Source organism: Hippoglossus stenolepis, chromosome 1 (assembly GCF_022539355.2).
Source record: "Hippoglossus stenolepis isolate QCI-W04-F060 chromosome 1, HSTE1.2, whole genome shotgun sequence".
Taxonomy (NCBI): domain Eukaryota; kingdom Metazoa; phylum Chordata; class Actinopteri; order Pleuronectiformes; family Pleuronectidae; genus Hippoglossus; species Hippoglossus stenolepis.
In genome coordinates, this window is record NC_061483.1 from 16007837 (window position 1) to 16021643 (window position 13807).

Consider the following 13807-nt stretch of genomic DNA (forward strand, 5'->3'; position numbering starts at 1 on the left):
CTGTTGTTCTACAGTGAGAATCACACCAACCTTGATTAACAATGTTAGTAAAAAAGTGTTATTTTAATCTTTTTACATAAACTAAACTCATTTGCCAGCAATGGCCCCTATTTAGGGTTTTAAAACAATATAAAGCTTGGACGACATGTCTCTACTTCCTCCAACTATCCAGAAATGGAGCTTAAATATTTTGTAAATGAACGCTGCCTTCCTGCACATTATGAGCCAGAATCAATGCAGTAGCGATGGGGGATGGAGCCGCATTAGTGAGGTTCCGTAGATACATGCGCTTGACTAATCATGAGTCAGTCTCCACTGTCAACCATGAGGTTTCACTCCTTCTTTTTATCATAAATAACTAAATAACACAAAAGTTATCGGATAAAGGAACACTTGAAGATGCATCCGTTTGGACTACCTTTAATGACAGAAAACATCTATTTGATGTGTATTTCCACTTTTTCGTTTGGTCCATGTCCCATCCAGTAACATGGAGGAGGTGGGATTTATGACCTATAATTTTGACAAATACTGCACATCAAAAAACAATGCTATTATGTATGTGTACAACTACATAATAGTGTTTTATATAGCATTAATAATTGTTTGTATAGTGATTAGAAGGGGTAGGTTAATCTAGTGTTACTGATATGAGTAATCACTGAAGCCATGCCTTAAAAGGATTTGTATGTGTGTTTAAGTGGCCAAGTTGTTAATCTGTGTGTGTGTGTGTGTGTGTGTGTGTGTGTGTGTGTGTGTGTGAAGCTAGAGAAGCTAATTGTACCGTATAGGATTTTGTTTACAGAATAGTAGTCTGATTACCTCCTGATGTTTGGCCCCTGTAGCGTGAGACTCAGCAGCGTCCTGTCCTCTGTTTCTGTGTCATCATGCAGTCATACAGACGTCATGTTGCTCAGTAAAATACCTAATACACAGTTTTGTGTTTTCCTTTCACACCAAGTCTGCGGACAGGAAAGAGTCCAGGATGCTTTTAACGAGTTGTGTGTGATGCACCTTATTCTATTGCTATACAATAGTAATTTCTGGGAGTCCAGATGTGCATAGATTCTAGGGATGTCATTATATGAAATACCACGATTATTGTCAGAGGAAATATCACGGTTTCCACAATTATCGTAGAAGGAAAAAGGCACACAACAAGCAATATATAGCTAATAATATAGCTAATGAACTAAAATATGTATTATTATCATCAACTATATCCAGTTAGTTATTTTATTGTGTAACGTTTGGGTATTTAAAAATAATTTATGGAAGCTGTTTTATTTAGTTGCCTTATTGTGGAAGGTTGGTCAGTGAATTCGTGTTTCCTTTCATCATAAGCATACTTTTATTCTGAAGGCTCACCAACGGAAGTTGTTCTGTATTGGGAGCGTAGTGTTGATTAGTTGTGAACTTGTCCTGCTTCAAGCACATTCTTCGTATCCTTATTATACTGCTACCTCTCAGTATAGGTGAAGTAAACTCTTGACTACATTATAATGGTTAATAGGAAGAGAGAGTGTCTGTGTGTGTGTGTGTGTGTCAGCCGCTCCTTCTGGTCAGAAACCGAAAGTAAACAACATTTCTCCTCTCGCTGTGAACTCCTCCGATGGAGTTGTTAGTCCATCGCTGGTGGAAATAAGTCTGTTACCTCAGTTTCCTCTTCTCAACTAGCGTTTCAGTTCAGTGTTCTCACACACACACACCGTGACTCACGAGATGCGACACACCATAGTTAGATGGCGCAGTTTTTACAATTCTGACGGTTATTAAAACCGGGGTTACGGTAAAATCCGGACATTCCTAAAACATTCACACACATCAGCTGAAGTCTAAGTTTCTGTAGTGTGTCAGCAGCCGAGGTCAGGTCGTCACCAGCTCTGTTGGCTGCAGAGAGGCCATCGAGGAGTTTGACTATAAACTGCCAGAGAGTGATCTCTGCTGTGGGAGGTAAAGGAACATACACGTGTCCAAACCTCTTTTCACACATTCAGATCCATACTTAATTAATTGTAGTTTCCAGCCATTTGACAGCCACGCTGTGTGAGTGTACGTGCAGCTGGCCCAGTCACGCTCCATTCACCACCCATCTGTCCATGTCAGTCTGGCCTCCTCTCCTCCTCTTCTCCTCTCCTCCTCTCCTCCTCCTCTCCTCTCCTCCTCTCCCTCCTCTCCTCTCCCCTCCTCCTCTCCTCTCCTCCCTCCTCCTCTCCTCCTCTCCTCTCCTCTCCTGAACACTGCTATGCTGGCACATCTTGGATCCTTGTTAATTGTCCCATATGTATGGAGGTATTTGATGGAGAATCACATGCTGCTTTCAGACATGCACTGGACTTCATGCTGAGGCAATCCGGATATTATCTGGAACTTCTCTTGCCATTCCCTGAGTAAGCTGTCTGGAAAATGTCTGAGTGAACCCATGTGAGAAGAATACAGCAGGATAATTCACAGCGAGCCAGTGGGATAATGTCCCCAATAGAAAAAAAAACATCTCCGGATGAGAGACATACTCGTAGAAGACACTAAGGAAGACGTCAAATTGGAACAATGAGGACAACAAGAGCTTTTAGCACAAGGGCCAAAAGGGTGTTTGACATTTTCTTGTTGTTTTGAAAGCGTCTCACCCGGATAATCTCCCCCTACACTCCTTATATGTAAAAGGAGAACTCCCGACCAATGTCTGGACGCAATTATCCAGATATTTTCAAGAATTCATGTCTGAAAATAGCTTAATTGTCATAGGCAGGTCTCTGCCTATGTGCTGTAAATGAAATATGAGATATCCACAGCAAAATATATTTCCCCAACATTGTCCTGTCCTTGTAAACACATTTACAAATGTTACATTTCAGCAAAATGTCCAGATAATTGGGTCTGGACATTTTCCAGAGTTCAAGGCTGTGTCTGAAATCACTCAGCCACTGTTCCCTGCTTCACTATACAGTGAGCTCATCGGGAAAAGAAGAAAAAAATGCCTGCAAATTTTAATCGTTTATTTTACACTTAGAATGACCATATTTAAATGTGGAAATAAATTAGTTTCCCGCAGTTTGTGCTGTGATGTGTTGCTCTGCTCAAATTAACATTATACGACAGGTCAGGCTGTTTCTGCTGCCCTCGCTCCTCTCGTCTCGAACGCAATGCATGATGGTAGATATTGCTCGGTTAGTGACCATCGGTTGTACACTACTTTTCACGATGCATTGTGGGCAACAATGAGTGCACTATATAGGAAATAAAAAACGTCATTCAACGACAACATTCAGACACCACTACAAAATGGCGGACTCACTATATAGTACACTACAATATATAATGATTAGTGAGGGATTTCGGACACAGCCTGAAAACAGCTATACAAAGAAAAGAAATACAAAATACAGAGAAATAAGGTTTGGCTTTGTCTCTAAAGCTGCACCTGGTTTTGTAGGCGTGCAAACTGGAGACAAAAAACGTAAACAGCTGGTCCGGAGTGGCAGAAGCAATCAATGGAGAGTGATAGAGGATGGACAAGAAAAACAGCCACTGTCAGTGTTAGCCAGCCCTCCAGTCATTATCATGTCAAATGATGACTACAGCTACACCAGATTAGGTTCATTTTGTTGAAGTAAAGAGAGGAAGTGAGTGGAGGCTGAACGCGAGCAGACAGTGCACAGCTTAGTTCATCATCTGAACCAGCTTCTGTGAGCCTGGGCTTTGTAGCCCTGCAGTGATGCTCTTTCCTGTATCACCACAACGTTAATTGGTTGCTCTTCTATGCAGACACGAGCATGAGTGGAGAGTTGAAGTCCGGCCGCTCCAGGGCGGGGAGCAAGAGAGCCAGCAACACCACTTACGGGTGAGTAGGAAACACAGACACAGTCCCACCCCTGCACACTCCGAGATAATCATGCACTCTGTTATTTGCTGGAGCCCCTTTATCTGTAACTCAATAGCTGCACCTTAGTGTTGTAATCAGTGCAGTATTATTCCTTATTAGCCTCATACGAGCTGTGAATGTAAGCTGGTATCGATTTTAGCCAGAGGTGCTGTCTCCATCACTCAATGTTTTAATCCATCTGTTAATGCAGCACACACATATGATTGGGGTTGATTACTCTTTATTGCTGGCGGTTCGATATGGCGCCATAGAGCCACACTAACATTAACCGCATGCTTGGATCGCTGGTGAGAGAGACAGCGTAACAGTGTGTGGACTTGTTTGAATTCATCCGTGCCTTCATTACTCTCACCCCCCAACTCCCTTGAACTGCACTGCACCCTGTGCCCCAGCTGCAGCTCTGTAGGCTTGAGCTCCGCTAATGAACATAAAGCACAGAAAATACTCTGCGTCTGTGGGAGGCTTGATTCTCATTTCTCCGCTCTTAGTACATTTTCCACTGCATGTCGATATATCGTCCGCCATACTGAACACGACGCAGAAACAAAAAGAAAATGCACTTAGGAAGCATCACTAAATCAATAACAGTATGCAAAAGGATGAATATATATTGGGTTTGTGAAAACATAGAGTATAGATGCCGAAAAAAGGATAATGAAAATGGCTGTGAATGGCTGCATCCATACAGGCACAAGGCTTTTTGCTGACAATGAGAGGAGAGATGCTCACATTAAAGCAGCCTGGGTAAACATAATAAATAATTTTGGAATAGTTTGCAGGACATCTGCCTGAGGACACCAAAATGCAGAGTGGGGTTAGGAATATGAGCAAGAGCAGGAAATAAATATGAACAGATTGTCACAAGCATAATCAGCAAACGTGATTATTATTATTATGCGCTTCTGTGTAACTGGGACTCCACATATGTTTTCCAGCATCACGATAAATACTGATGCTTTTTTTCTGTTCCTGACAGTTCAATTTTCCTGTCCCTCTGTTAGGTTCGTCAAATCATGCAGTTCTATATAGATATACAGTTGTATATAGTTGTATACATATTCCAGTGTACAATATTATTTATATTATGTCCCCAGTGTGTCCTTGAGAACAGTTAATGTAGCTTTCCGCCTGTGCTCCCTCTGACCATGTCTGACTAACCTTAAACCCCCAAACATTATTTGCCCATTCAGCCATGTAGTTATTCAACCGCGTGCAAGCATGCATTAATGAGCTTTAGTCATACACCATGCACACACACACACACACACACACACACACACACACACACACACACACACACACACACACACACACACACACACACACACACACACACTGGCACACTAAATGACTAACCACAAATGGAGCCCACCTGAGGTATCGGCCCTGGCAAAGCTTGGGCCCGTGATTTTTCTCAGATGTGACACGCAGGCTCTCTTGGTTCAGTCTAATCAACTCTTATAGAGCTATTTTCGGCAACAGGCAGCTGTTTGCAGCAAAAAGGCATTAAAATTAATTAAATAATGTCTGCTCAGCACCCAACGACAACCTAGCTGTTGGACACAGCAAAGCGTTTTGCAGCTAAAGAGACAGCTCTTTCTCCGACACAAACAATCATGATAATTTCCTAGAGACAGAAACTACAATATAGCGCATGTCACAAATGTAAATTGTGTAGCGACAGCCACCAAAAATCTCTCTGTCCAGACTCCAATAATCCTGTTCTGTGCTGCTGCCAGCGCTGTGCCCCGTCTCCTCCCTCCTCCCACTGTTCTCACCGAGCTGGCAAGCTAAACACCGCCTGTGGCCTAGATTACTTTCTGAAAAACTTTCTAACCCATGTCGAAGAAAGTAGTGTAATCTACTGATGCAACACCATTCACATTGCCAGCAGTTGAACTGTTATTCTTGCTTTAAAAAAAAAAAAAGATTATCAAGCTTAAAAAAAAATTTCAACTTCTATCTGCAGTTAATCCCAATAAAAGCTTTTATGTTGAATGTATGTTCATGTATTCCCAGTAATATCTTGTCTCACGACGGCAGGCATGTTTCCACCCCCAGCTGCTCGTCCCACTGGCTCTCTCTCATGTGTTTTCCCCTGGCTATTTGCTTAACATTGACCCCAGACAACATGAGGGTTTTGTCATCATTTATCGTTCACGCTTCCTGACTGTCACACTTCCCCTCTAGCTTGGCGAGCCCCAGCTGTGGTAGGAGGGTTTGGGTGGAGGGAGCGGCGTGCGTTTCACAGCCCAGATGCTGCTGCAGCCGCGGCCTTTACGCGCTCTAGTGCACTACTACAAAAGTTCACTGTAGTGTGTGGCCTGTATAGTCAGGCTCAGGTGCCAGAGGAAGAGTCCTGTGTGTGTGTGTACAGATATCTTTGTGAGGACCATTTTGAGCTCACAACTACGGCGTGAGGACAATTTGGGACAGTGGGGACATTTTGGCCTTTCAATTAGCTGTTTAAGGGTTTTTAGGGTTAGAATTAGGTTAGGGTTAGGCATTTAGTGGTGAGGGTTAAGATAAGGGGAAAGGGGCAAGGGAATGCATTTTGCCAGTGAGTGCACTCACTAAGATAGAGGGACTAGAATGTGTTTGTGTGAGTGTGTGTCTTTGTATACTTGTTTTTTGCTCCCTCTTTTGGACCTTGTCAGGACCAGTAGATCTCAAGAGGACCAAAGCTTGGAAATGTGGATTGGTAAAAGTCTTGGTTAGGTTCTCCAAAATGAATGGAAGTCATTCCAATGTGCCAGCAAGGATAACGGGGGCGACCCTGTGTCTGTATACAAATATTGGCCTTGTTCAGACATTAGCTACTCGCAGTCATAGCTTTCCTCAGTTTAAATGCTCAGCCTGTGTCTGGGTTATTAAAGCGCTCATTTTAATAACTGCTCCACTTTGCATCTCGGTGGAGAGGAGCAGTAGCAAGGCAGAGAGAGGGCGGAGAGGGGACTGGCCTGAACACTCAGAATGTGAAGTGAGCATCTGGTCGCTGTTATTTTCGTCTGATTTCTCCATGAACTTGCTTCTTTTAATATTCTCTCATCGGTTTTAATTGTCAGTGGGGCCGGTCAGAGGCGAGTTTGAGTTAGGACGGAAACATTGCAGTAGAACCATCTGTCAAATGGGCTCAGAGAGGCTGATGGGAGCAGCAGAGGTGGGGGCATCATGGTGCGAGTTGTCAGGAGCAGTGGGTGATTTGTCCTATGTGAGACACAGTGGGACACAACTTGAAGCCTAATCTGATGATGAGAGATATTACAAGGATGATAAGAGGTTGACAGGAAATGGGTCACATGCGTTCATGCTAGGGCGATTAATTAAAGATAACTCCAGTTTATTACAGTGTGGGTCTTATTGACATGGTTTTGGCTGTTATTTTTATTGCTTTCAATAACTTTGTACTCATTAAGGGAATTGCTGAGATCTAGGAATGTGTCAGCATCACCACAAAGATGTGTGATGAGAGAAGAAGAATAGTAGATGATCACACAGGGTTAGAGAATGAAGTCCCATTTTCCTCTCGTCCACAGCAGGCATATATCTCATCTAGTTCAGGCCAAAACTATCAAAATAAATTGAAAAAAACAGAATGATCCTCTTTTACAGACAATGTTCCAGCGTTGGGAATAGATCTGTGAAGTTACTGTATGCTGTATTTTTTCAGTCACATGTTTCTTCATCTCAATTGTTCCTGTGTGTGTCGCCTGAGGAATGGCCAGCTGACATCTGTGCACCACCACAGGCAGTGAGAGGGCAAACAGAGGCAATCTGCACTAAAGAAAACAACATATATTTCTGGACATGTTTCTCTAACATCACTCTGATTGTCGCAACACAGCTGTCTGCCTGCCAGCTGCTATGATATCCACCCACAGCTAAATCTACACACACATCACGGCATTTTTTTACAAGCTATAACCATTATTTAAACATATGAGGTGCATGTTAAACAGGGCCACATACTGGCAGATGTATTTAATCATTTAATACACTATGATTACATTCACATTCATTTATTCCTACTGTGACAGCTAGTACAACATTTTCTTGCTTGGAAAAACCCATAAAACTAGAATGGCACTCAGTAGAGCGCCTTCCTCAGCAAAGGCTCGACAGTCCCCTTATGAAAGCACATTCACTAGATCCTGATTTTTATTTGGATCTGCCCAAAATTACACACACCCATAAATATTAGTTCCCCAAACATTTTTTTCAAGATCCATGATTTATTCGCTGGCAAATTGGTCAAAATGTTTTTAAAAAAACACTCTATCTAGCAATGTTACACAAAGTTATAAAAAATATTCTGGCATCCGAACCTTTGTACAGATCCAAAATTTAATGGATTCTTTCTTGGCCCATGTTCCATCCTTTCACCAGGTTTTGTGGAAATCTGTTCAGCAGTTTTTCTGTAATCCTACTGAAAAACCAGCTAACAAACCAGTGCCCATATGAATCTACATTTAACAAATTTTTTGGGGATCTGCACCAAATGACACCCACTCATAAATATTACTCTCATAAACATGTGTATCAGTAAGATCCATGAATGTTCTGTGAGAAATCCATGGAAATGTTGAAAAAGCTCACAATGATGAAGAAGATGGGCAAAAAAAATCCTGTATCCGCACCAAAATAGACAGGTTCGTCCTTGGGCCATGTTCATGCACACAAACAAACACACAAACAAACACAGACAAAAACATAACGTCCTTGACAAAGGTAATAACCATAAAATACAGAGACGACATAGTGCTTGTTACCCTCTTTCCAGTGTGGCTGTCAGGTTATGATGTGAAGTGGTTCCTCATGATTCATGCAGGAGTGTGATGTGAGCTCATGACTGGTGCTGTGTGATTCTGTGAATGGTACAAAACACATCCTGCAGGCCACCACATTCAGTCATTGTAGTGCGTACTTGATATTTGATTGTTCTTATACATATTGAAAAAGTCAATAATAAAACAAGAAAAATACATACAGGAGAAAAATCACCCACTGCAGCGGGACCGTGGTTTTCCTTGTTCATTGTTGTACATTGAAAAGCACTTGAGAGTACACTGCAGCTCACAGTGATGAATTTCGTGCCATTTAGTTTTTCACAAATAGCAAGAGCATTCTGCTTATGTCGGCACATTTGTAAAATGAAGTTTAATGAAGTGTGGAGAGAGTTCTGGGCCTGTGTGAATAATATATCAGTGTTTGCTTTGTGAGCAGCAGTGTTGTTCTGGCCATGTCAGACACAACGTGACCAATCAGCTCTTATGACAAACTGTGAAACGAGAATGAAACTTTCTCATTCCCAACACAACGAGATTTGAGTGTGACATGAAATCAATGGAGGTGTTATTGTGAGTCCTTTCCAAAGATAAGATTGTACAGACATGGAGTATGTGATCCCGTTCAAATAAATGTATCAGGTCTGTTATTGACCAAGATAGTTTTGATTATGAGCCAAGAAATAACGTTGATAGTTACACATACACTTATTTAATTATCTTTGCTGTAAAGAGTGATTTGTACTCCTGTGTGCTGGCGACAGGACTCTGTTTTCAGGTGGTCCGTCTGATCTCTTCAATAACTCAAGATCGTCTTGAGGGAATTTCTTCAAATTCGACACAAACGTTCACTTGGACTCAAAGATGAACTCGTTCGATTTTGGTGGTCAAAGGTCGCAGTGATCTCATGTTCTTGTGCATGATGTGATTCATCAGGAACACCCATAGAGAATTTAATTATATCTGACACAAACTTTCATATGGACTCAACGATGACCTGATCAGAATTTGGTGGTCGAAGCTCAAGGTCACTGTGACCTCAAAAACATGAACTTGGCTTCTTGAACATGATATCTGAAGTCTGACTTTACGGCATTTCTTCAGATTTTGACCAGTTGTCACTTGGAACGAAATATTAACTAATTCGATTTCAATGGTCAAAGGTCACAGTGACCTCATATGAATCTAGAAAAAAATGCATGGAAACTAAACAGTAATGATGTTGGTGGCATAGAAACGCGGAGCAGTAATTGTAGCTATGCAGTTGCTGTGAATAGTCAACTCTCCATGATGACAGGTTTTTCACCCTGTCTTAGAGTGTGGCAGTGTAGAACAGCTACAGTACAAATATTTGCCTTTAAATTACTTCACATGACACTTTGTGCGCACGATTTTGTTTGAAGCTCGCAGCCTCGACAGCGTCCTCACACACTATCCCTTTGTGGGTGAGCCAGGGACCCTGAATGGCAAGCTTATCAATTGGGTGGCAGTTTTTGCTTGTGCCATGGCCAAAAACAGCCCACTAACTATTCACCAAAGCCTGATGTACCTTCCCCTTTCACTCCAGCAGCAATTTCAGGGTGTAACTGCTGCTTTTCGTTTTTGCTGTTTTCATTTTCCTCCTGTCATTTGTCGGATTCCTCTCTGCATGGATGCACAGAGGATTTGCTGTCCACGGTCTGCTCCTGTGGGAGACGACATGAGGGGCAGTACTATAGGTAAAGGTCAGTGCAGTCAGAGGTGGACATACTGCTGGGGAAAAGGTCAGAGCAGGGAGGAGAGTGCACCTGCTGGTGTCGGGGGCCACAGCCAAAGCCTCCGAGACGGCAGAGGACAACTGAAGATAGGAGACGTGTGGATGGAGGGAGGGGAGGTATGAGGAAAGGGAGGGAGGTGGTGGAAATCATGTTCTGTGGAGATAAGGTCATGAGCAGGTGGTGGTGACACCAGTAGCTCAGAGCATGATGGCAACAGTGACCCCGATCACATAACTGAGAAAATCAAAAAGATGTTTTTCTATGTGTCACTGTGTGTGTGCATGTGTGCATGGTAGTTTATATCCATATATTCTGTGGCTGTGTGCAATAGCAAGTCACATGAGCTATCTCCCCTGTCCTGCAGACTTATCACTCTGCAGGAGTTGGTCCCTCTGCTAATGAAGTCATCTCTATCCCTACACTGACTACCCTACGCTGGGAGGAGAAAAGTAAGGGAAGCAGATGGGAGAGGGAGAAATGGAGGCATGGATGAGGATTGATGCAAATGTGCAGGGTGCAACACGGAGTGAACGACATCACAGAGGACAAGTGTGAAACAATTGAAAGAGAGAGGAGCAGATAGCGGAGAAAAAATGCAGAGGGAGAAAGGAGTAACAGTGAGGGGTGAGGAAAGCAAAGGAGGCAAAGCAAGTGAGCACTGCACTGCGTGTCATTGGCCCCCTGGCGGGAACAATCCATCTCAAATTGATCTTCCAGCTCGGCCCAGCAGGGCATTCTGAATCAATCTCAAATTGATCTCTGTGCCAGAGGTCGGGAAAACTAGCAGTGGAGCTTATCAGAAATATAGTGGTGCTGGGAGGATCTGACAGGGAAACTTATCACACTGCACAACAGGAAATGGGCTCTGAGCCCCCGGGGCAGCAAGAGGACGAGCCTGCTCCCTGTATACACACACACTCACACACACAGGCAATTGCATGCAAGCACACACACACACACACTATGTCTCTGCGTGTACCCAACACAACCCCCACACAACACATGCTCCCCAGTGTTCAGCACCGTACAGATACTGTGTATAGACACAGTCACATAAACAAACTGGCTCACACAAGCTCTCACACCCTCTGCACCGGCATCAGCACACACACCCAGAGGCTACCTTTAAAAAATAAAAACTTTGTGCGAGCACAATGTGTCAATATATTTTAGGTTAGACAGGTAAGATTTGAGGCCTCGAGCTCTTAATGACTTATAACACATTTAATGTGTCCTCAGCAAGGCTGTGTGAGAGGCCGGAGGAAAGACGATCAATATACCGTCTTGCATTTAGAGCGTCAGTCAGCTTAGGGGAGCAGCCGGCCTCTCCAGGCCCAGTAAAAATAAAACCATATGAACAATCATTCAAAAGTGACTCTCGCCAAACAGAATCTCTGGAAGCACGTGGAAAGTCCAGCACAGGAGTGTAGCAACTCAGTGACTGTGTGTGCTCTAATGAAAAGTCCTGCTACTCGAGGTAATTTTTAGACTCCTGTGTGTTGTGATCACTGTATCACGTGTGTGTTTCTAAAGCTGCATTCAGGGATAAATGGTAAATGGTCTGTATTTATAATGCACTTTTCTAGTCTTGATGATCACCCAAGGCGCTTCACAGTACAGTTTGCCAATCCCCCATTCATACCCACATTCATACAGTGCATCTATTAGCAGCACTTTTTTTTTCTATGAGGGGCAATTGGGGTTCAGTATCTTGCCCAAGGATACTTCGGCATGCAGATGAGGAAGACTGGGATCGAACTGCCGACCTTCTGGTTGGAGGACGACTGGCCCCCTCTTAGCCACAGCCGAGATGCAGCTGAAGTCCGCACATTTTCCTGAAATTTTCCAGGGGTTCTGTATGTGAGAAGGCAAATGTCCCAGTCAATTGCTCTGGGATTTTCGCAAAGTTTTTCTCCCAGCCCCCAAGTAAAATGACCGAAATGTTGAGGATGTTTTTAACATGCAAATTGATGCATCAGGGTGAAAGAGAGGTGTGATCCATGCAGCTTTTAGCAATAAGTGCACATCTGACCTGAACAATCTCCTGCTGCGTTCTTTATATGTGAGAGGCAAAGTCCGGAAAATATCCAGACCTAATTTTCCAGACATTTTCCAGAGTTTATATCTTAAAATGGCTCAAATTTTCAAGTTTGCCTCTGTAACAGAAAGTTTATTTGCTAATTATTTCCACTTGTTTACACTGTGATCACTGCGAAGCCTCGGTCAGAAAACTCAACAAAAGATCCTCCAACCATCTCTATCCTGGCAGGCTTTCGATGCAAAATGTTTGCTTCATTGTGCATTCCGCAGTGGAATTTGTAGAACGTCGTAGAAATTCTGCATGAGCTACCCAGACACCTCCCCTCGCCTCAATGTTCCAGGCAAATGTTTGTGGACTTTGCTTGTTCTTTCTCTCACTTTTCATCGCTGTGTGGGTCACCAGAACCTGAAGCTGGCAGCAACTTAACAGAACGAGGGCCAGGGACCAGAACGCACAGGAAACTTAAAGTTCATTTTGACGTCAGAGAGAGCTGCAGTGTGACACAGAAAATGGGGTGAGGGGAGCGATACGGGCAGTGCAGTGGAAAAGAGTGAGGGCTGAGCGTCAGGGTGTTTGAGCAAGTCAGCATTTGGGAGGCAGCATGAGAGACCTTTCTCTGTGGCCTGGACTGGAAAAGCTCTCTGTCAGCACTGAGGGGTAATGGGGGTTAGTGGGGGGGAATAGAGGGAGAGAAGATGAGTGTGTGAGTGTATAAAAAAAGTGCGAGTGTGTGGGTACAAGTAGCTGCGTGTGCCAAAGAATACTACAATGACCCCAGTGATTATCAGCACTACAGTGAGCTGACTGTGCCAGCGCTCATGATTCCAAATAATTGTCTCCCTGTAAAAACTGGAGCATTCAGTGAATTTCAGGTAAAAAGTTTTTAGCGGAACATATCTTATAATTTAAAAAGTCTCATTGGGGATCGAAACCAGCACCTCCCATGAATCAGCTGCCGTGATACCAAGACAGATGCAAATTGAAAGACAGATCATTACCAGGACACCCTGGTGTGGTTTAGCTGTCCTCTTGCCTCGGTGCCAAGTGCATAAACTCTCTGATGACCAGCTTATGTTAATTAATGCTTCTGCAAAGACAGGCCAGACATGCTCCTCGACATTTGGCCTCCACACACGCACACACACACTTAACAACCTCCCCACAGTTTCATACTTCATTTATTCTTGCAGTCTAACCTGCGATACCAACCAATGAATGCCCTTCATCCTGTCTATACGACGACCTTCCGTTCACGGATTTCATTACCCTATAACAAAAGCCTATAACTACCACATGTCAAACGTCAGCCTTTACTGTTACTTAAATATCATTTTATTGGGAA

General features: G+C 43.3%; 1 protein-coding gene across 3 annotated transcripts in view; it reads left to right on the forward strand.

The window, feature by feature from the left end:
• Window positions 1-13807, forward strand: part of si:dkey-234i14.2 (heterogeneous nuclear ribonucleoprotein C) — a 54879-nt gene that overhangs the window by 17231 nt on the left and 23841 nt on the right. The window contains exons 1-2 of one of the 3 annotated variants that reach the window (XM_035160873.2): window positions 1364-1475; window positions 3766-3841. In XM_035160873.2, the coding sequence (XP_035016764.1) occupies window positions 3774-3841 (68 nt within the window). In that variant the 5' untranslated portion in view covers window positions 1364-1475; window positions 3766-3773. Of the gene's footprint in view, window positions 1-1363; window positions 1476-1593; window positions 1954-3765; window positions 3842-13807 lie in introns of those variants that run through there. The other 2 variants (XM_035160882.2, XM_047340619.1) reach the window with 2 other exon arrangements.